General features: G+C 42.7%; 1 protein-coding gene across 2 annotated transcripts in view; it reads right to left on the bottom strand.

Moving 5' to 3' along the window:
• Nucleotides 1-21,945, bottom strand: part of SLC25A24 (solute carrier family 25 member 24) — a 66,613-nt gene extending 44,668 nt beyond the window's left edge. Inside the window, exon 1 of one of the 2 annotated variants that reach the window (XM_049880204.1) lies at nt 21,508-21,945. In XM_049880204.1, coding sequence (XP_049736161.1) covers nt 21,508-21,690 — 183 coding nt within the window. In that variant the 5' untranslated portion in view covers nt 21,691-21,945. Of the gene's footprint in view, nt 1-6,337; nt 7,061-21,507 lie in introns of those variants that run through there. The other variant, XM_049880205.1, reaches the window with a different exon arrangement.
• Between the last annotated feature and the right edge of the window lie 1,953 nt (nt 21,946-23,898).

The following is a 23,898-nucleotide window of genomic DNA, read 5'->3' as shown; positions in this document are numbered from 1 at the left end:
GCAGTCCCTTGGTACCAAAACCTAACAGGGACATCACAAAATAAAACAATAAGCAATGTCCCTTGTGAATACAGATGCAAAAATCCTAATAATGTTAGAAAATCAAATACAACAATCCATAAAATGGATAATACATTATAAGCAAGATAAGTGTATTCTAGTAATGCCAGGTTGGGTTAACATTTCTTTTTTAATCCTGTAATCTACCACATTAACAGAATAAATGAGGAAGGGCACATGATCAACTTAAGAAATGCAGAAAAACGCTTGCTGAAATTCAACACCATTCATGATTAAAAACTCTAAGCCAACTAGGAATAAAGAATCCTTCCTTAGTCTGACAAAGGGTATCTTATAAAGAATTCCTGGAGTCCCTGGGTGGTGCAAACAGTTAATATGCTCAGCTGCTAATTGAAAGGCTGGAGGTTCAAGTCCATCCAGAAGGACCTCAGAAGAAAGGCCTGGTGATCTACTTCCAAAAAATCGGCCACTGAAAACCCCGCGGAGCACAATCCCACTGACACGCATGGAGTCACCCCGAGTTAGAATGACCTTGTTGGGAACTCTTTGTTTTTAATAAAGAATTCTAGCCTATTATATTTAAATTAGTTTGAGTAGGATTATCTTACCTGCAACCTCTAAAACCAAAAAACCAAACACACTGCTTTCGAGTCGATTCCCACTCACGGCGACCCTACAGGACAGAGAACTGTCCCATAGGGTTTCCAAGGAGCAGTGGATGGATTCCAACTGACGACCTTTTGCTTAGCAACCAAGTTCTTAACCACTGTGCCACCAGGGCTCCATTGTATCACTGAAAAATAATTATTGCTACTTAATTGCTTTTACAAATTAGATTGAGGATGATTTTCATCTGCAAATTATGTCCTGATCATTTAAAACATATCTGCATAACATACTAGTATAACCCAAAAGGAAAGATCGCAGCATTCTGGGGCTCCATTTGTCTAATGAAGTTCACCTAAAAAGTTCATATTTTGGTCAGCAGAAATATCAGTGAACAAGTACCATTTTGGAAATTACCAAAGGACATCCCTAACCCTATCTCTGACCAGCTCAACTTTTTTACCCATATTTCTACACCCTTTCTTAGGGTAAATCTAGACTCCCAAAGTTACAATTGTCTAATGACTCCAATTCACAATAATGTGAAAGACTAGGGTTTCCCTTCTGAATTTTACTGTGTATTCCTTTCACAACAAAAAACAAAACAATATAAAATATTATTCAAATGCCAACTAGACAGTTATCAAAATAAAAATTATTATCTATTTTAACACTACATAATACAAGTACCATTCGTATTTGTTTTTGTTTTTTAATTCACTGAATGCTCAGTCTACATGAATGAACTCTCTAGTAGGAAAGCTGGAGACATGTAGAAAAAGACCTTGCGTCAGAATTTCCTAAGGATGTCTCTGTCGCCTGAGGAAAAGTCACAACAGTGTGCCCCTGAAATAGAATGTTCAGCGTGGTTGGTGCAAAGCCTTCTGGGGACACCCTCCTAGATTTTGAAAAGGTTTTGAGCTCCTATGAGTCACCACTATGTACACAAAGTCTGTATATGGCTCACATCATCTCTCACCAAAAACGAGAGAGAGATTCGAACCAAATTTGACAAAGAAGACATGTGTTTCAAAGGACTGAATTTGTTTATGTCATAAACCATAACTTCTCATGAAAGGCTTAGTGTATCAAACAAATACAAATCACACCTGTAAATCTAAATACAGAGTGGCTTTAAACAAATATGAAGGAGGTTTTGATCTTAAAAGGGAATACACTTCAGCTATTTTTAGGAACTAAAAAACACAAGTGAACTGAAGAGTCATAATATTTTGTACTGGACTGGCCCATAGGCAGCATCCAATCCTAAACCCAACCCACTGCCATCGAGTCAATTCTGACTCATAGCGACCCTACAGGACAGAGTAGAACTGCCCCATAAAGTTTCCAAGGAACGCCTGGCGGATTCAAACTGCCGACCTCTTGGTTAGCAGCTGTAGCACCTAACCACTATCCCACCAGGGTTTCCGCATCCAGTCTAGCTCTCTGGTATTACAGATGAGGAAACCAGGACGCAGTGCCTGGCTTACAGAATGTACTCAAAATAAAACTGGTCAATGACTGAATGGATGTTTAAAAATAAAAAAAAAAAAGACTCCCAAAGTTCACACGGCTAGTTAGTAGCATAGTATTACCGAATGATTCTTCTCCTATGTCAAGAAATATAGGAAGAGTTTTACTAAATTTTAACATGGCAGAACTCAGCCAGCAATTTTTTGCATATGCATGTACCAATTATCTGAAATGAACCAGACAGTTCTTTGTCATGGGTTTTCCAGTCTAAAGGGTCAAACACCCAAGAAGAGAATGTATTTGGAAAACAATAATTATACACAATAACAATTTCCAAATAGAAAATACCTTGAAAATGCTGGAAAAGAAATATGCCTGAGGCATTACATACTGAGGAAGGAGCCCATAATGTAGCCTGCTGAGAGCTGAGCGCTTGCTGCCCAAGCTTGGTCTTTAAAAACCTCATAATTAAGCCAAGCTATAATGAAACCCCCCCACATGTTTGTCAGTTTGTCGTACTGTGCGGGCTTGTGTGTTGCTGTGATGTTGGAAGCTATGCCACTGGTATTCAGATACCAGCAGGGTCACCCATGGTGGACAGGTTTCAGCTAAGCTTCCAGACTAAGACAGACTAGGAAGAAGGACACAGCAGTCTGCTTCTGAAAAGAATAATATTGCCAGTGAAAACCTTATGAATAGCAGCAGAACATTGTTGATATAGTGCTGGAAGACGAGCCCCCCAGGTTGGAAGGCACTCAAAAGACAACTGGGGAAGAGCTGCCTCCTCAAAGTAGAGTCAACCTTAATGACGGGGATGGAGTAAAGCTTTCGGGACCTTCGTTTGCTGAGGTGGTGACTCAAAATGAGAAGAAATAGCTGCAAACATCCATTAATAATTGGAACCCGGAATGTAAGAAGCATGAATCTAGAAAAATTGGAAATCGTCAAAAATGAAATGGAACTCATAAACATCGATATCCTAGGCATTAGTGAGCTGAAATGGACTGGTATTGGCCATTTTGAATCGGACAATCATATAGTCTACTATGCTGGGAATGACAACTAGAAGAGGAATGGTGTTGCATTCATCATCGAAAAGAACGTTTCAAGATCTATCCTGAAGTACAACGCTGTAAGTGATAGAACAATATCCATACGCCTACAAGGAAGACCAGTTAATACGACTATTATTCAAATATATGCACCAACCACTAGGGCCAAAGATGAAGAATAGAAGATTTTTATCAGCTGCTGCAGTCTGAAATTGATCGAACACGCAATCTAGATGCATTGATAATTACTGGTGATTTTAATGTGAAAGTTGGAAACGAAGAAAGATCAGTAGTTGGAAAATATGTCCTTGGTGATTGATAGAAACAATGCTGGAGATGAAATGATAGAATTTTGCAAGACAAACGACTTCATTGCAAATACCTTCTTTCACCAACATAAACGGCAACTATACACATGGACCTCGCCAGATGGAACACACAGAAATCAAATTGACTACATCGGTGGAAAGAGACGATGGAAAAGCTCAATATCATCAGTCAGAACAAGGCCAGGGGCCGACTGTGGAACAGACCATCAATTGCTCAATACAAGTTCAAGCTGAACCTGAAGAAAATTAGAGCAAGTCCACAAGAGCCAAAATGTGACCTTGAGTATATCCCACCCGAATTTAGAGACCATCTCAAGAATAGATTTGACGCACTGAACGCTAGTGACGGAAGACCAGACGAGTTGTGGAATGACATCAAGGACATCATCCATGAAGAAAGGAAGAGGTAACTGAAAAGACAGGAAAGAAAGAAAAGACCAAGATGGATGTCAAAGGAGACTCTGAAACTTGCTCTTGAGTGTCGAGCAGCTAAAGCAAAAGGAAGAATTGATGAAGTAAAGGAACTGAACAGAAGATTTCAAAGAGCATCTTGAGAAGACAAAGTAAAGTATTACAATGACATGTGCAAGGAGCTGGAGATGGAACACCAAAAGGGAAGAACACACTCGGCATCTCTCAAGCTGAAAGAACTGAAGAAAAAATTCAAGCCTCGAGTTGCAATAGTGAAGGATTCCATGGGGAAAATATTAAATGACGCAGGAAGCATCAAAAGAAGTTGGAAGAAATACAGTCATTATACCAAAAAGAATTATTCGATGTTTAACCATTTCAAGAGGTGGCATATGATCAGGAACCGATGGTACTGAAGGAAGAAGTCCAAGCTGTTCTGAAGGCATTGGTGAAAAACAAGGCTCCAGGAATTGATGGACTATCAATTGAGATGTTTCAACAAATGGATGCAGCGCTGGAGGTGCTCACTCGTCTACGCCAAGAAATATGGAAGACAGCTTCCTGGCCAACTGACTGGAAGAGATCCATATTTATGCCTATTCCCAAGAAAGGTGATCCAACCAAATGTGGACATTATAGAACAATATCATTAATATCACACGCAAGCAAAATTTTGCTGAAGATCATTCAAAAACGACTGCAGCAGTATATCGACAGGGAACTGCCAGAAATTCAGGCCAGATTCAGAAGAGGACGTGGAACCAGGGATATCATTGCTGATGTCAGATGGATCCTGGCTGCAAGCAGAGAACACCAGAAGGATGTTTACCTGTGTTTTATTGACTGTGCAAAGGCATTCGACTGTGTGGATCATAATAAACTACGGATAACACTGAGAAGAATGGGAATTCCAGAACACTTAATTGAGCTCGTGAGGAACCTTTACATAGATCAAGAGGCAGTTGCTCGGACAGAACAAGGGGACACTGATTGGTTTAAAGTCAGGAAAGCTGTGCGTCGGGGTTGTATTCTTTCACCATACCTATTTAATCTGTATGCTGAACAAATAATACGAGACGCTGGACTATATGAAGAAGAATGGGGCATCAGGATTGGAGGAAAACTCATTAACAACCTGCATTATGCAGATGACACAACCTTGCTTGCTGAAAGTGAAGAGGACTTGAACCACTTACTAATGAAGATCAAAGACCACAGCCTTCAGTATGGATTACACATCAACATAAAGAAAATAAAAATTCTCACAACTGGAGAACAACATCATGATAAACGGAGAAAAGACTGAAGTTGTCAAGGATTTCATTTTACGTGGATCCACAATCAACAGCCATGGAAACAGCAGTCATGAAATCAAGACACACTGCATTGGGCAAATCTGCTGCAAAGGACCTCTTCAAAGTGTTGAAGAGCAAAGATGTCACCCTGAAGACTAAGGTGCGACTGACCCAAGTCATGGTATTTTCGATCGCATCATGTGCATGTGAAAGCTGGATAATGAATAAGGAAGACCGAAGAAGAGTTGATGCCTTTGAATTGTGGTGTTGGCAAAGAATATTGGATATACCATGGACTGCCAAAAGAACGAACAAATCTGTCTTGGAAGAAGTGCGGTCAGAATGCTCCTTAGAGGCAAGGATGGTGAGGCTGCGACCTACATACTTTGGACATCTTGTCAGGAGGGATCATTCCCTGGAGAAGGACATCATGCTTGGCAGAGTTCAGGGTCAGCAGAAAAGAGGAAGACCCTCAATGAGGTGGACTGACACAGTGGCTGCAACAATGAGCTCAAGCATAACAAGGATTGTAAGGATGGCGCAGGACTGGGCAATGTTTCGTTCTGTCGTGTACAGGGTCGCTATGAGTCAGAATCGGCTGGACGGCACCTAACAACGACAACGATGAAACCACTGTTAATACAGTATCACAAGAGTTCGAGCCACTGAGAGTGACTGCCCCCACCCCCCTTCCTGGAACAGATACCAAAACATAACATTAGAGGAATTCCCCCTACCATCCCCCTCCCAAACACACATAAAGTGATTATCCCAGTTCCTCAAACTGGGGAGGAAGCATCTTTGGCCCAGATGCCAATCTAGGCTACTAATGACAAGTGGGCACATTCCCAGTGACCCCAAGGAAAAAGGCTGCAGCTCACACCTTGAAAGCAATCAGAAGTAGAAAGTTTTATTATAGGCAGGGAAAAACCTGAGAAAAATGCTTGAGAAAAGTATTGGCTGTGTTGGGTTATTCTTATTAAATAGAGAGGTTAGCAAAACCACCTGAAAACTATACTGGGGCCTAGGCTAAGCTTAAAAAAAAAATTTTTTTTTTTTTTTACATGTAAATATGGCTTCACTCTGCCCAAGGCCTCTGCAGGGCTCCCAACCCCAACATCTCTCTGACCTCAACCCCTTTGAGGCCCACCTTCCCTCTCTCCTGGGTCACAGACCATCCAAGATCCCACAGGCCTTCCTGAAGCTCATGGATGTCCACGGTCCCATTGTTATCGAGGTCCAGGTACCAATAGAGTTCTTCGTAGACACCGTCCATCTTGTCCATCGTGGATGTCCCCATCAGCAGGGGTTGTCCCCGCGGCAGCTCCCAGGGGGTGGAAATGGGAGGGACGAAGAGGATCTCCGCCCACCGAACGTCAGTTGAAAGAGACTTAAGAAAGCGGTCTCCTGGGAGACTCCAAAAGCGAAGCGCCTCCACAGGTTAAGGTGCAGGAAGGGGAGGGCGCATGACCCTCTCGCAACGGCTCACGCAGAGCGCGCGGCAGGGGCCTGGGCGGGCCGAACCGGAACTGAGCCGCAGTGGGAGCTGACAGAGCTGAATCAGCATGGAGGCCGCAGCTGAGGAGTGCGGGTCTCGGCGTTAGCCTAGGTCAACAGGTTAGACGCCCTGTTCTTACTCTCACTCCAGGAAGGACTTCCCGAAAGGTCTCAACACAATACTATCTCTAACAGTATTGCTTCTTCTTAGAGAAAAGTGGGTAGGGGCGTGTTGGAACTTGGATTGTGGGATCAAACGACTTGGGGTGGGGGGGGCCCCAACATTTTTTAAAGTTGTTTAGTCGCACCTTTCTAAGAATGCCTCTTCTAAAGTTGAGGCAGCACTGGGAAATTATTGTAGCGAAGATTCCCCCCACCCCACCCCACCATGAAAATCTGCCCATGTGGGCCTTTCTTTCTGTGATCAACCTCACACCCACCCCCAAGTTCCTTATTAGTGGCCCCAGGGTGAGGCTGCTATAACCGCTAGGGTCCCAGCTCTATCCTTACAGCTCTTAACAGCACATTTGGGAGGACAAGGAAAATCCAGAAATGGGCAGAAATTAAGTCAGCTGGGGTTCAAAGAGAAGTCGGGAGACACTCATAAACAATGCCTGTGGCATCTCTTAATTCCTACCTTCCAGAAGCCCAGAGGTCCCTGGCTTCCCTGTACAGAGACCTATGGTCACTCATCCTGCTCATTTCCACTGGAAATGTGGAGGTGTAGTTTCATAATAAAAACTCTACTGTTTATGTAATTTTTTTTCCTAAATGTGGACTACTTTTTAGAAAGTTAAATATTAAAGTTCATAAAGAAAATTTAATTCAACCATTATCTGTTTAGCTCTTGCTCTATATATCAGGCATCATCTCAAGTACTGGGAAAATAAAGAGAGCCATGGCAGCTCCTTGAAACACTCATGGGTTTCCCTTTAGGAGGAGACTGCATCATGGTTACTCATAAGCACTACTGTAGGCCACTCAATCGACACTTCCTTCTAGAGCTGCTGAGCTGTGCCAAATGTCTAAAGCTGTTTCACAAGGTGTGCTGTGGCCCAATCAAGAGTAAACTGTGTCACAAAAGTAAGAGTTCTTTCCTGTGCACTGCAGAGGGTGCAAATAGTGGCAAAGAGTCCAAAAAAAAAAAAAAGACATCCAGGCAGAGCACGGCCTCAGAGTCTATGCACCAGGTAGCAAAGACAGAAGCCATGGCCAAGGAGACAAAGAAAGCAGAGTAATAGCATTTTACTGAACTGATAGGAGAGAGCTGACCCTAGAGCTGACAGTCTCCTCTACTGAAAGGTACCTGTTTTGAACAGCTCTTTCCACTTTTTGAAATAATTCAGTTCATTATTTGCTTATTATTTACAACCCCCAACCCAGCCACCCAACACAACAGACCTACTATAGGGTACACTTTGAGAATAGTTAGGGATCCTGTCTGTCTTGTTCACCACTATATCCCAAATACATGGAACAGCATCCGGCACTATTCAAAAACATTAATTACATGAACTTAATATGTATGTTGAGCACTATGCTAAGCAAATGGGTAGTTCTTACTATTCCTAGTTTACATTTAAGGCTTCTGGACATTAAAATGGAGCCCTGGTGGCGCAGTGGTTAAGAACTCGGCTGCTAACCAAAAAGTCAGCAGTGCAAATCCACCAGCAATCCTATGGGGCGGTTCTACTCTGTCCTACAGGGTTGCTGTGAGTCATAGACAACTCAACAGCCAAGGGTTTTTTTTTGGCGGGGGGGCAGCATTAACTAACTTGGCCAAGGACACAAGTCTAGTGATGGTGAAACATACCTGAACCCTGGTTTAACTAATGCCATACCCCATAATAATAGTCACTACACACACTGCACCAGTTAATATGTAGTAAACCAAATATACAATGGTTTGCATTTAGACTGAGGCTTCAAATTTTCTCAGCAAATTCTTCTGTTGTTTTTATAAATCCTATCAAATTCAGATCTCTTGATGAATTCGTATAGACTTTTTGAGCTCAGAGTAGTCAAAAGGAATTATGCAGCACCCCTATGGAATGTTGTCTTGTGGAAGCTTCTTTATTTCTAAATGTATTCATTGGAACACTGATAAAAGAAATAATCTGACTGGCTAGGGTAAAATTACAAATGTGAGCTGAGGCCTTAAAGAATGGTTATTATTATGAGGCAGAAGAAGGGGAATAAGAAATCCCAGGCAGAGAGAAGAAAATAAAGGGGGAAATGTGTTTGTGGACCAGTAAGGGAATATAGAGTGCAGGGAAGGTGACTGAAAAGGTCAAAATGCTACAAAGATGGAAAGGTATCTTGTGCCTTGCTAAGTAATTCCTCCTTTCCTTTCATTTCTTCAGAAATGAGGAACATCAAAAAAAGGATCACATCAGATTTTAGAATATAAATCGGAAAAACACAAAAGACACTGGTTTTACATATTTTAGAACATTTGACATGAATGTAGTTGGAATTCCATTGTTTTTCTTTTAGTCTCCCTGTGGTTTTGCCCCCAAATGTACCTCTATGACTCCTATGTCCTGTTTCCTCTGGTAATAAAGTTTCCAACAATTGAAATGGTAATGGAGTGAATCCTTCCTGTTAACAGAGAAATTATCTCATGGAGTAAAGCTTGAAAACTAATCCCATTTAAAGCAATAAACATTTGCTAAGCTGCTGGTTTTGTATGGGACTCTATTCCCTATGTAGTTGTAAATTTAAAGACAAAGAATTAAAAAACCATAGAAAATGAGAATAAGAAGAGCCTTAAGTCATTTTTTTTTTTTTTTTAAGTCAGGTTACCCAGTCCAACTACTCCACTGATGCCATCTGGTCATTCAGCATGAACTTGATAACCATGGGAACCCAGGCTCTTCAAGGAGTTCGTCATCTAGTACATGGGATACCACAGTCTGCAGTTTTTTACATGAACTTTTATATCTAGTCATATTGATCTTGTTAAGAGCTCTGTCTAGGAGGTAGGGAAGATATCTGCAATTAAGAATAAGAAAACAAAAGCTTAGGGCTTAAATGACTTAGCCAGGGTTACCTGGTCTATTAACGTGAAGTATGGAACTCTTTGAGCATGCCCGTTCTACTCTTGTTCTAGGTAATCCTCTCAGTTTCAAAGGTCCTATCACCCTGGTGGAAACCCTGGTGGCGTAGTGGTTAAATGCTACGGCTGCTAACCAAAGGGTCGGCAGTTCAAATCCACCAGGCACTCCTTGGAAACTCTATGGGGGCAGTTCTACTGTGTCCTATAGCGTCGCTATGAGTCGATTCTTGACTCGACGGCGCTGGGTTTGGTTTTCATTTTAGATCACTCTGGTGGTGTAGTGGTCAAGTGTTAGGGCTGCTAACCAAAAGGTCGGCAGTTTATATCCACCAAGTGCTCCTTGGAAACTCTATGGGGCACTTCTACTCTGTCCTATAGGGTCGCTATGAGTCAGAATCGACTCGACAATGACAGGGTTTTTTTGGTAGGTTTTTTGGGTTTTTTTTGGTTATAACCCTTATAAGGAGCCCCGGTGGTGCAGTGGTTAAGAGCTGGACTGCTAACCAAAAGGTCTGCAGTTCAAATCCACCAGCTGCTCCTTGGAAACCCTATGGGACAGTTCAACTCTGTCCTATAGGGTCGCTATGAGTCAAAATTGACTCGGTGACAATGCGTTTGGGGTTCTGGATACCTGTTACGATTCTACATCTCTCCTAAAAAAGTTACGGTAAGAATGTTACCTGTGAAAATATGGCAAAAAAAAAAAAGCTTAGTTTTAGAAATTGCCTGTAATTTCCCAGACTAACTGAATATATTCGTTAAATCAGCTAGCAGTGAATACAGGAATATCTTCTTAAATACAGGAATACCTTCATACTCTACAAAACTAGCCCTTTTTTTTTTTTCCCCCACATATTGTCAAAAGAGGTGCTACTAAAATGATGCCAGGACTAGAAAAGGAAGAGAAAATATCTGTAACATCCTATTGGGTGAGATCCCTTTTTTTCACTCTATTGTCTTAATTCTAAAGTCAAACAGATTTTATTTTTTGGCTCTACAGCGTTCCGAAGTGTTCTACGTTGAATAAAAGTAAGCACGCTTCCAGCTAACTGCTCACTCTTCACCATCATTTTATTTTCCTCATGATTTCCATTTCAGCAAATTAAAATGTAGATTATTTTCTCCACTCTTTAATGTCCTGAACTGTGATTAATTTTTTTCATCAGAGTACCTCAAATGACACCCAAACAGCATCTCTTCAAATGTCCAAATGTAGCTTTTGATGAAAACAAAGAAAAAGAACAGAATATTCTAAAAAGCAGATAGGATTAGATAGTTATAGAGAAATTAGTAATGGTTAACTACTGTATCTCCTTGTACCACATACTACATTCTACTCTCACATCATATTCTTACATTCTGGGAGTCCTAGGAGAACTTAATCTGAATTTTCTTTCTTCTGAAACACCAGTTTCATAATAAGGATATTTGGAAATATATAGAAGAGAGAGCTCATAGGAGAGATCTTGTAGCAATTTCACTTCCAGCTGGTTCTTAATTTTGTTTCAGAATTTAAAGTCTTTTCCCTTTTATGGATAACTTTGGAACATTCCGTAAGCGTTAGCTATTATATTCCTTATGCCAATTTTCTGCATTCTACTCATAGTCCCTGGTGGCGCACTGGTTAAGCATTTGCCTGCTAACCAGAAAGTCAGCAGTTCGAATCCACCAACCACTCTTTGAAAGCCCTATGGGGCAGTTCTACTCTGTCCTATAGGGTTGCTATGAGTTGGAATTGACTCGACAGCAATAGGTTTGGTTTAGTTTGGTACTCATAATCTATGGTGTTTCCATCAAGGCCTAAAGGAACTTAAACAGAATTTGCTCTCTTTTAAATGCTGAATTTATTACAAAAGCTCTGAAACATGGAGAGATCAAATCAGATGGAGATTTATAGAGATTTTAGTTCAAGCTGAGTATTTATCTACTTTAAATGCAAACTTTTATCTTGAAACCTTCCCTTGAAGAGTCACCTTATAGTTCTCATTTCTGGGTATCTGAGTAAACAATCTTTCTAGTACTTGACATTATGCAAATCTTTATTCTGTGCCTCTTAAATTTGCCCCATAAAGATTGACCCCATAATCCTAATTCCAAGTATTTGATTAGCTACTGTTTCCCAGGCTTGGCTGAATGCCCTCTCTTCCTCCAATCTATTTTCCACAAAGCCACCAGCCTGATCTTCCTAAATCATAAATCTGCCTGTGTCCCTCTCTTAAGTACCTTCAAGGGCTCCTATCTTTCCTAAAATACAACTCTAAACCACCCAGGGTGCCATAATGCCTTTTATGATCTGGCCCTAGCCTGCCTCTTCAAGTTTCCTTCCATGCAATTTAAAACCAACCAGAGCATTCAATGCTGGATTTTGCACATACTGGTGCCACTGTTGGAGAGGCACTTCCCCACTAGGGCCTCCAAGACTTATCTTTAAATACTGCCTTCTCTTCATAAAAGTACTAAAAGAAAGCAAGAATAAACTGTTTTATAATCCCAGGGAAAAGAAGGCCTTTTCTAAGCATTAAAATAAAGGCAAAACTCATATTTATAAAAGTAAATACATAAAAATTGCAATAATTACCTCTGAATGACAGAAACACAGTAAATTAGAAAAACAAACTGGTAAATATTTACAAAACACATGAAAAAGGTAAATATCCTTGATATTCCAAAAAAAAAAAAAAGCCGCTCTTACAAAATTTTTTCTTTTTATCGTACTTTAGATGAAGGTTTACAGAACAAACTAGCTTCCCCTGAAACAGTTAGTACACATATTGTTTTATAACGTTGGTTAATAACCCCATGAGATGTCAATACTCTCCCCTCTCGACCTTGGGTTTCCTATTACCAGCTTTCCTGTCCCTTCCTCCTTCTAGTCCTTGTCCCTGGGCTGGTGTGCCCCTTTAGTCTCATTTTGTTTTATGGGCCTATGTAATTTTTCGCTGAAGGGTGAACCTTAGGAGTAACTTCATTGCTGAGCTAAAAGGGTGTCTGGGGGGGCCATACTCTCAGGTTTCTCCAGTCTCTGTTAGGCTGGTAAGTCTGGTCTTTTTTTGTTTGTTTGTTTGTTAGAATTTTGTTCTACATTTTCTCCAGCTCTGTCCAGGACACTCTGTTGTGATCCCTGTCAGAGCAGTTAGTGGTGGTAGCCAGGCACCATCTAGTTGTACTGGACTCAGTCTGGTGGAGGCCATGGTAGAGGTGGTCCATTAGTCCTTTGGACTAATCTTTCCTTTGTGTCTTTAATTTTCTTCATTCTCCCTTGCCCCCAAAGGAGTAAGACCAGTGGAGTGTATTAGATGGCCATTCACAGGCTTTTCAGACCCCAGATGCTACTCACTAGAGTAGAATGTAGAACATTTTCTTTATAAACTATGTTATGCCAATTGAGCTAGAGGTACCTCCAAGACCATGGTCCCCACAGCCCTCAGCCCAGTAATTCAGTCCCTCAGGGAGTTTGGAAGTGTCTATGGAGCTATAAAACAAACTTTTAGAAGACAAAAACCCAAACTTAAAAATGAATAAAAGACATATAAGCATTTAATTTAAAAAAAGTATAAAAAGACAAAAAATGTTTAAGATATTCAACCTTACCAGTCACTATTAAAATGTAAATTAATCATGCAAGAGCATATTTCACTTTCAGAATGAGAGCGTTTATAAAGATTGATGGTATCCAGTACAGACAGGGACATGGAGAAGCAGGCACTGTCATTCAACAGAGAATGAAAACAACCGCAAAGTTCTTGGAAGGCACTTCATATACAGTTTTAAAACGTGTGTACCCTCAGACTGAGTAATTTCTGCTTCTCAGAATTTATCTTATGAAAATAATTGGACCAAAATGAGAAAAAGATGAATACGATGTCATTTATAATCATTTTTAAACTATCAATAACCTAAATGATGATCAATAGGGCTAAGTAAAATAAATTATGATACAAACATACAACAAAATGTCATGCAGCCATTAAAAAAGGATGTAGAGCAGCGGTTCTCAAACTTTTTAGTCTCAGCATCCCTTTACAACTCTTAAAAACTATTGAGGACTACAAAGAGTTTTTGTTTACAGTGAAGACCATGTGGTTGTATCACTCAGATCTTTTTTCACAAGATCGTGCTGTGGGGAGCGTGGCTGACTGCCGCCTCTAGCTGTGGCACCCTCAGATGCACTGCAGTGAGCTCCAAGGCCACGCTTCTGCTGGGCTGCTTCCAACCAATGACTGGGCATGGTGGGGAACTAGAGCTGGGATATTTCTGCACATGCTATCCCTTCATGGATAACACCAGCTCAGGGAGTTCCCCATCAGCTGGGCTGAGATTTTCACAGAACCACACTGTGGCTAAGGCTTTTCCTGTACAATCATTCCTTCCCTATCCCATTGAATGAGGAGGAAAAAGCCAGAGCCTGGTTTACTGATAGGTTGGCTCAGTATGTGGCTGCAATCCAAAAACTGAAAGCAGCTTCATTACAGCAACATCTAGGAGGGACCCTGAAGACAGTAGAGAAGGAAAGTCTTGCCGGTAGGCAGTTATCCACTTTGTATGGAAAGAGAAATGGCCCAAGGTAAGAATATGTATGGATTACTGAGCAGTGCCCAAAGTTCTGGCCAGTTGGTCAGGGGTGCAGATGAAAAGGACTGGAAGATCAGAGAAGAGGAGGTCTAGGGTAGAGGCATATGGATAGATATACGGGAGTGGGCACAATTGGTAAACACTCTGGTATCATACATTAATTCCCACCAGAAAACATTCACCACAGAAGAAGCACTAAACAACCAAATAGTAAAATGACTTGGCCAGTTGAGGTTGACTAGCATTTATCACAGGCCACTGTAGTACTACGGGGTGGCCATGACAGCAGGATAGAGGTTACACATGGGCCCAACGGCATGGTTCCTCAATTGTAAAAGTCAGTCTAACTCTGTTGCCTGTGAATGTACAACCTGTCAGCAGAAAAGACCAATGCTGAGCCCCTGATATAGCACAATTCCTCAACGCTACCAACTGGCCACTTGGTGGTAAGTCATTTATAATGTGCCCCTTCTGTGCCAAAGGGCCAATGGCTCATCCTCACCTATCATTTTCCAGGTACAGGCTTCCCTTTCCTGGCTGTAGAGTCACAGCCTGCACCACTATCTGGAGGCCTATGGAATGCTTGATGCTCTGGAGTGAAATCCCATATAATAGAGCATCTAGCCAGGGGATTTGCTTCACAGTAAAATAGGTCCAGAGTGGGCCCGTGAACAAGGAATCCACTGGCCATATCACACACTATACCACCCAGAGGCAGCTGGCCTCACAGAATGCTGAAACAACCTACTGAAAGCACAAAGCACCACCTAGGAGACAATATTCAGCAAAGATGAGATGCCACCCTCATGATGCAGCATATGCACTAAGAGACCTCTGTATGGCTCTGTGGCCCCAAAAGGAAGAATATATGGTCCAGGAACCATGAGACAGAAGCAGGAGTGGCCCCACTTACCATTATTCACAATTACTCACTGGGGGACTTTTTGCTTCGTGTTTCCACGACTCTGGGCTGTGTAGGCTCAGAGGTCCTAGTCCCCAAGTGGGATGTACTCTTGCCAGAGAATACAGCAAGGGTCTCATTGAACTACAAGCTATGGCTGCCATCTGAGCACTTTGAACTCCTTTTGCCTAGGGACCAACAGGCAAGGAGTCACCATCTTGGGAAGGATAACTGACTCTGATCAGAAAGAGGTGGGGCTGCTTTAAAAAAAAAAAAAACCAAACCCAGTGCCGTCGAGTCAATTCCAACTCATAGCGACCCTACAGGACAGAGTAGAACTGCCCCACAGAGTTTCCAAGGAGCACCTGGTGGATTCGAACTTAATCACTACACCTCCGGGGTTTCCTGCTTTTATACAATGGGGACAAAAAAGAATATGTGGATGCCTCCTAATACCTCCTTGCCCAACTATAACTATGAATGGGCACATGCAGCAACACCAGCCTGAGAAGCTCAGACTCCTCAGGAATGAAGGTCTGGGTCACACCATCAGGTAAGCCACAAAGGCCCACAGAGATGATAGCTAAGGTTGGGTGATATTTAGCTGAGTACCTGTTGTGACCAACTGAAGTGATGTGGACTGTAGTTTACCCCACTGACTTCCCTCTTCTAAGTCTCCTCCCAAGAAGACAGGCCCATGAGAACTCCCAAATCTGTATGAAGTGGGTCTACGTAGTACAAGGAGTGGTCTACGGTGGCCAGGCAGTTGCACAGCTCAGACTGTCCTTCAGGAGACCCTGCCTCAGGAGCAAAGCTGACTGACGGCCTACCGCTACCACACCTCTGGACCCACTGCAGCACCCACACCAAGTCCACGCTTGCCTGAGGCTGCTCCAACCAATAACTAGGCACAGCAGGCTACCAGTGCCAGGCAGCCAGTGCAGGATCCCCCTAACAGACAATGTTTCCTCAGTGAGTCACCATTAGCTTAGTTCAAATTTTCTCAGAACTGTGCTTTGGTCTTAAGTTCTTCCTAAACCAATCCTTCCTTCTTGCACTCTTTTCACAGGTGAAAAACTTGCATCAAGAGTCCCTGGCTGGCCCAAACTGTTAAGCACTCAACTACTAGCTGAAAGGTTGGCAGTTCAAACCTACCCAGGGATGCCTCAGAAGACAGGCCCAGCGATCTGCTAACGAAAGGTCACCACCATTAAAAACCTACGGAGAACTTTTACCCTGCACATATGGGATCACCATGAATCAGAACCAACTCAAGGCAACTAACAACAAACCTGCATCATGGTCTGAAGACTCTCTCTGCCTACTCCTGTTCCCTCTCCCTTACCCTTCACAGGCATTTCCCCCAGCAAATCTTTTGCACACCCAATCCCACCTTGGTGTCTGCTCATCAGAGGACCAAAATGGACACAGATGATACCAGTAGTCATCCAAGAGAAGAAGCACTAGCATGGGATTGGGGACTGGCTCACTCCATGCCCAACAAGCAAAGAGAACTCCACCTTGAGTGCGATGTGGGGCAAGGATAATCCCCTGCCCAAGGTGGACGCCCAACTGCTGAAGATTTCACTAGTGGTGACCTGGGAAAACATCCTGGTTGAGGGCAACACCTTGGCTGGTGTAATGATTCAGGCATTTGAAAAATATGAGGGGAATTATGCTACAAAGGTAGATAAAAAAAAAAAAAAACATAATAATAAAAGGAGCAATTTAGCAGAACAACATTAAACTTGGATACACCTTGCAGCATAGTCTCAAAATAAAAGCAGATAACTGACAGAATTATAAACACAAGTTGACGAATCCACAATCATAGACGGAGATTTTGAAACGCCCATTGTCAGCAGTCGTTGTAGTAGTAGTAACGGCCAATTTAATGGCTAATAGTTTACTGATTGCTTATTTAGTATCAGGAAACCCTGGTGGCTGCAAACCAAAAGGTCGGCAGTTCAGATCCACCATGTGCTCCTTGGAAACTCTATGAGGCAGTTCTACTCTGTTCTACAGGGTCGCTATGAGTCAGAACTGGGGTTTGGTTTTTTGGGTTATTAAGTATCAAGCATTATTCTAAGGATCCTTGGTGGCACAATGGTTAAGAGCTCAGCTGCTAACTGAAAGGTAAGTGGTTCAAATCCGCCAGCTGCTCCATGGAAGAAAGATGTGGCAGTCTGCTTCCATAAAGATTACAGCCTAGGAAACCCTATTGAGCAGTTGTATTCTGTCCTATAGGGTTGCTATGAATCGGAATCAACTCGAAGGTACCAGGTTTTGGTTTCATTATTCTAAGTACTTTGTATATTTTGTTTCTTCTTCACAAAAACCCTATGAGTTTGTCATTGTTAGTTGCCATTAGGGCAGTACCATTTTTTCTCTGTTCTAGATGAGGAAACTGAGGCCAAGAGGTTAAGAAAATTGCCCAGAGTTAACCAGGAAGTGGCAGAACCAAGATAAACCCGAGCCGTCTGACTGGATTTTTCCTACAAGCTTAGCTATGCACATAAAAAGATGTTTACCTATATTTTATCCATCATTTCTAGGTATCTCGAAAAAGGAGAATTTTTGGTTATCCTATCCTATTTTACATATGCTAGAAATAGAAACCCTAACAACTGCTTTACATTTAAATTTTGTCTTTTTAAAATTATTTCAAATGGGCCACTGCCTTGTCTAGAGTATTTAAAAGTAGAGCCTCAAATCTTTCTTTTATTTCTTTGATTAGATGAAAATCACCACACAGGCCCCATCCTCAAGATGCTTGGTCTATCAAATAAGGAGGGCCCAGTCAGCAAATAAAAAATGTCATATGAAAATCATAACAGCAGTGTCTTAATACCTTGCGCTGCTATAACAGAAATTCCACAAGTGCTTGGCTTTAATGAACAGAAATTTGTTTTCTCACAGTGTGGGAGGCTAGACATTCAAATTCAGGTGCCAGCTCTAGGGGAAGGCTCTCTCTGTCCACTCTGGGGAAAGGGCCTTGTTTTTTTCAGCTTCTGTTCCTGGGTTCCTTGGTGATCTTCATCTGATCTGGCCTGTCATCTCTGCTTGCTTTCTTCTGTGCCTAATCTCTTGTATTCCTCAAAAGTGACTGGCTTAAAACAGACCCTACACTGATATAGTTTCATTAACATAACAACGAAATCGCAATTCCAAATGAGATTACAGCCAGGGGTGTAAAGATGAGGATTTACAACACAAATTTTTTGAGGAGAGGGGCATAATTCAAACTATAACACCCCCAGGCCAATCTGACTGGTGATCATGTGGAGTGTATCTCCCCCTCCATTTGTGCTTGCTTAATCTGCTCTTTATACCTCAAGAGACTGACTTAAAACACACCCTACACTAATACTGGCTCATTAACATAAACCACAGGTAGAGGAATTAGGATTTACAATACATATTTTGGAGGGAGACAAAGGGTCTACACACAGCAAGGTGTGATCACTACTTTAGAAGGTAGTCAAGAAAGGCTTCACAGAAACCCATAGTAACTTTTTTTTCCAAAATACATTTATTTTTTCCCTAGTTATAGAAATTGTATGTGTTCATTTTTAAAAACTGAAAATAATATAAAAACTGTGAAGAAAAAAGTAATCTAACTCCTACCACCCAGAAATAATCATTACTAACCTTTTATTGAAGAGTGTACAAGTCAAAAAAGAGTGCTAGGATCGGGTTAATAATGTCTGGTATGAGCACAGGGAGTCATGTGTTTGTGTATATATGTGTGTATGTGTAAAATATATTTTATGTACATGTATACAAAAACAAAAATCCCAAGCCCATTGCCATCGAGTCGATTCCAACTCCTAGTGGCCCTACAGGACAAAAATGAACTGCCCCACAGGATTTCCAAGAAAGCAGCTGGTGGATTTGAACTGCCGACTTTTTGGTTAACAGCCAAGCTCTTAACTACTGTGCCACCAGGGCTCCTATGTTTGTGCATGAGATATACATATGTATAAATATGCCATACTGTTCTACATACAAAATTCTATACAATTTGCATTATAATTTATTTTTATATAAATTTTGGAAAACTGAAGTATTTCTATTCCTGATTTTGAGTTCTCCCCTCTTTTTCTTAACCAATCTTACCAGAGGCTCATCTATTTTACTCATATTTTCAAAGAACGTACCAAAAAACATATATTTGGAAATTTAAAACAGATATTTACATAACTCATCAGTCAATCATATTAGCAAACACTTTGAACTACATAATAACGAAATAAAAACTTATGGTTGCAACTAAAATCAAAAACCAAAAAAAAACAAAGCCATTGCTGTGGAGTCAATACCAACTCATAGTGACCCTAAAGGACTGAGTAGAACTGTCCTATAAGGTTTCCAAGTCTGTAAATCTTGAAAAAGCAGACTACCACATCTCTGTCCCATGGCTAGTAGGTTGGAACAGTCACCCTTTCCATTAGCAGTCAAGCACTTTAACCACTGTGCCACCAGGGCTCTGGTGCAGCTGAAGAGGTGATTAAAGGGATACAAGTACCATAATAATCTAAAGGAGCCCTGGTGGCACAGTGGTTAAGAGCTCAGCTGCTAAAAAAGGTCAGCAGTTGGAATCTGCTAGCCACTCCTTGGAAACCCTATGGGGCAGTTCTACTCTGTCCTATAGCATCACTATGAGTTAGAATCGCCTCAGTGCCAACAGATTTGGCCGGGGGGGGGGGGGGAGTTTGTTTTTGTTTATAGCTCAAAATTAATGAGTTAAACATTTGTCTTACTTATCTAACACAACACGTGGGTGGGTTTAACAAACAAATTTATTTTCTCACAGTTAGGAGGCTAGAAGTTCGAATTCAGGGTGCCGGCTCTAAGGAAAGGCCTTCTCTCTGTTGGCTCTGTGGGGAGGTCCTTGTCTCTTCAGCTTCTGTTCCTTGGCTCCTTGATTTTTGTGTGGCATGGCATCAATCTTCCCTTCTCTCTGCTATATTAATCTGCTCCTTTTATATCTCAAAAGAGAGTGACTGTAAACACACCCTACACTAATACCGTCTCAACACAACCAAGAAAACTTATTCCCAAATGGGATTATAACCACAGTTATATAGGGGCTAGGATTTACAACACATATTTTGGGGAGACACAATTCAATCCATAACAGCATTCAACTCAAGAAATTAGAAAAAGCGCAAATGAGTAAACCCAAAGAAAGCAAAAATCAATGAAATAAAATAGAGATGACCAGCAAAAAGTACCAAAAGCTGATTCTTTCAAAGTACGAACAAAATAGGCAACTCTTTGGCAAGATTGAAGAGGGAAAAAAACACACACACACACACACAGAGAAAGATATCAGGAACGGAAATATCAGCTGGAACTTACATAAAATCATAAGCAAATATTATAAGCCTTAGACAAAATGAAGTTTCCCCCAAAATTATAACTTATTAAATGTGACTCAAAAAAAACAAAAATCGTAAACTGAATAGGCCTGTAACTATTAATGATATTGAAAAAGTTGTTTTAAATATAACTATAAAACAGTTGTTGGGCCTTACAGTCAGTTATCTAATCACTTTCCCTCTTTGGCAAGGGAATGCCACAGTATTACGATTCAGTGGGGCTGGATAGGTTCCAAATATCCCCGCCCTGCTAAGGGGGTTGAACTTCAGGGACACAATTCAAATGACTCATAGGATGTATAAATTGAAATGGCTCAGCACAAGGGGTCACCCTTCCGATCAACTTATGTACTCAGGGCAATACCTTAACAACTTCTGAAAGAATGGAATGTTGCCTCTCCTCAACAGGAAGTTGGGGGAAATATACGATTGGTTTTTCAAAAAGGCTCGTCTTTGAAACTGTAGATAAATGCAGCTGGTGCAACAAAGCAGCTTCAGAAGGGCACAAAGTTTGAGCCCTCCCGCAGACCTTGGGACCCAAGTAAGTCTGGGCGCTAACGATCGATTAACACAAAACGCAGGTAAAGGACCTGGGACGGATTCAGCCCAAAAGTGTTTGTGATACAAGGTATGAAATTTTAACAGTGCCCGTGCGTCAGAGTGTTCATCAATTTTATTTGGAAAACTACCGATTGCCATTCTGATCCCGACCTGCATCCGTGCTGCAAGGGTGACTGGCCGCTCGCCCCATTCCCGAGTGTCTGACCCTGGCTCTCCGTCCGCGGGCTGGGAGCTGCAGTTCCGTCTTCCTCCTAGCAGAGCCTCCGGCCGCCCCCCACGTCCCAGGAGCGTCCCCAGGGTCTCCGTACCCCTGCCTACCGCAGGCCCGCGCCCCGGCAGCGACCCACCTCCTCGGCATCCTGGCCCAGGGGGATGCCCAGGCTCTTGAGGCCCTCCTGCAGCTCGCGGATGTCCACCACTCCGTCCCGGTTGCGGTCCAGCTGCTGAAAGAGGGTCTCGTAGCGCGTGGGCGGCTGCGCTTCCTGGCAGGCCGCCGCGGGCAGCGCGAAGCCCCGCAGCCAGCGCAGCATGGTCGCGGAGGCGCGGGGCGGCCCAGGGGAGGGAAGCTCGGAGGCTGAGCGCGCCGCTGCCCTGGCAGTGAGCGCAAGAGCCGTGGGCGGCCCGGTCACTGCGAGGACCCGCGCGACGGCTCCGGTCTGGCTGGGAAGGGCCGCGACGGAACAGCGTTTGGGGCGCCGCCCGGGGCGAGGCCTCAGCTCCGCGCTCAGCGAGCAGGACCGAGACCCCACCCGAACCTAGCAGGGCGCGCAGGGCGTGGCCGCTCCCGCCGCTGCTCGGGGAGGAGCTCGCCCCGCGGCGGCCTGCGCGAGGGAGACGGAGGGACAGGCGTAGCACCGCCTACCGCGGGCTGGAAGCGAAAGGGCTGCGGAGCGGGGCTCGGGTGTCCGGAGAGCGGGAGGGGCGGTGAGGGGCTGGGGAGCGAGTTCTGCCCCGTCCCGAGTCCAAGTGTCAGGGGTGCGGATACCAGGAGGGAGCGCTCCCCCAGAAGATCGTGGGTTTCAGCGTAACAAAGCAGCTTCAAAGAGCTACAAAGTGTGAGCCCTTGTACAGACCTTGGGACCCATGTAAATCTGAGACGTAACAACTGTTGATTAAATGTTTGCAGAGGCACAAAACGCAGGTAAAGAACCTGGGATGAATTCAGACCGAGTGTTTACTTGCTTCAGTGGGGGCAGGGAGAGTTGGAAACGCAGGGTGCCTGAAGGCTTTTGGAGAACTCTCGGAAGAGCCACCCTTCCGACTGGGAGCCTTGGGGAACTGCCCAGAGTGGGTTCTCTAGGCTCAGAAACTGGGCCAGGTCGGGCTTGTCTCACACAGATCTCTGACTTTTTCGTATGACTTTGCAAGACTCTTCACTTCTCTGGGCCAGTTTGGCACTCACAGAAATGAGGGAGTTGGGTTAGATGGTATCTAAAACCTCGGTGAGTTTAGATTCTGTGGTTACACTCCTTGGATGGTAATTCTGCTTTAAGACGCAGAGGAGTTCTATCCATTAAAGCAATTACAGGGCCTTTTGCAGAAAAGATCCCATCTGGCTGGGCAGTAGTAAACAGAGGTACTACCTTGGTAAAAAGCTTACCTGGCATGATCTGCTGGTGATAAATCATACGAACAATCTGCCGGCAGCGCCTCTTGGAAAAAGTTCAGGCCCCTTCCCTTCAAGATAGGTCTAGTTCCAAGGCTTGGGGTTTATTACCCAGGTAGACAGAACTTCAGTCGGCACAACTTCGGATAATAAAAGGAGCCTTGGACTAATCTTGATTCTGTGTTTCAGCTCTATAGACTTGGAGATGTGGCTTAGAGTCAGATGGCCAAGGATATGAATATCTGACTCACCTCGATGTCTACCTCACTCATTTTGGGGGACACAGTTCAATTCATAACAACTAAGTATAAAACCATTACCATCGTTGGAAAGATAATTTTATACAATGAATTTTGAAGTTGGATGTCCTAGTAATCTTTAGTAAGACTATAATCATTTTCAGTTTTAACTCATTCATCACATGAAGCTAACTGGATATTCTACGTAGATTTTTCAAGTAATTTCAGAGATAAGAGTTGTAAATAAGCTGAATTCTGTGTCTGGCTCATCCCCCAAATGAGTAATGCAGACAACTCTCAATCGTAAAAGCATGACACGTCATTACTGGAAAATTGCCATCATTACTAAATCATGTAAATTCTTCCCATTTCAAACAGTTGTGTAGAATTTAATTTGGCTTCAAACCCACTTAACTCAGCATTTTGAAAATAGTGATTAAAAATACTTCAAACTGTCTTCAGTGTTCCAAAATTTATATAAACCATAAACCCAAACCCAGTGCCATCGCGTCGATTCGAACTGCTGACCTTTTGGTCAGCAGTGATAGCGCTTAACCACTAGGCCACCAGGGTTTCCTATATAAACCATAGAGTGATGTTTATTGCCTGAAGACTAATAAAAAATTAAAATGCAAAGAAAATAATAATAATTTGCACACTTACTGAAGAATCAATAATCGTGGACCCTGGATCAATACTCCTATACTTGTATCTTCGTATGTAAAACCCCTATCTACCTTCCTCCCTTCCTGCCTGCCTTTCTTCCTTTCTTTCCTCCTGAGTCATCAGTTAAAAGCCATAAGGTCAGGCTTGAGTGAGAAAAGCTACCCAGCAGGGGCCAAGGGTCAAGGAATGAACGTGGTGGAGCAGGGAGGACAATACCTGGATGGGGT

This window comes from Elephas maximus, chromosome 3, assembly GCF_024166365.1.
Source record: "Elephas maximus indicus isolate mEleMax1 chromosome 3, mEleMax1 primary haplotype, whole genome shotgun sequence".
Taxonomy (NCBI): Eukaryota; Metazoa; Chordata; class Mammalia; order Proboscidea; family Elephantidae; genus Elephas; species Elephas maximus.
Note: the sequence above shows the minus strand (reverse complement) of the source record. Positions and strands in the feature narration are given on the sequence as shown.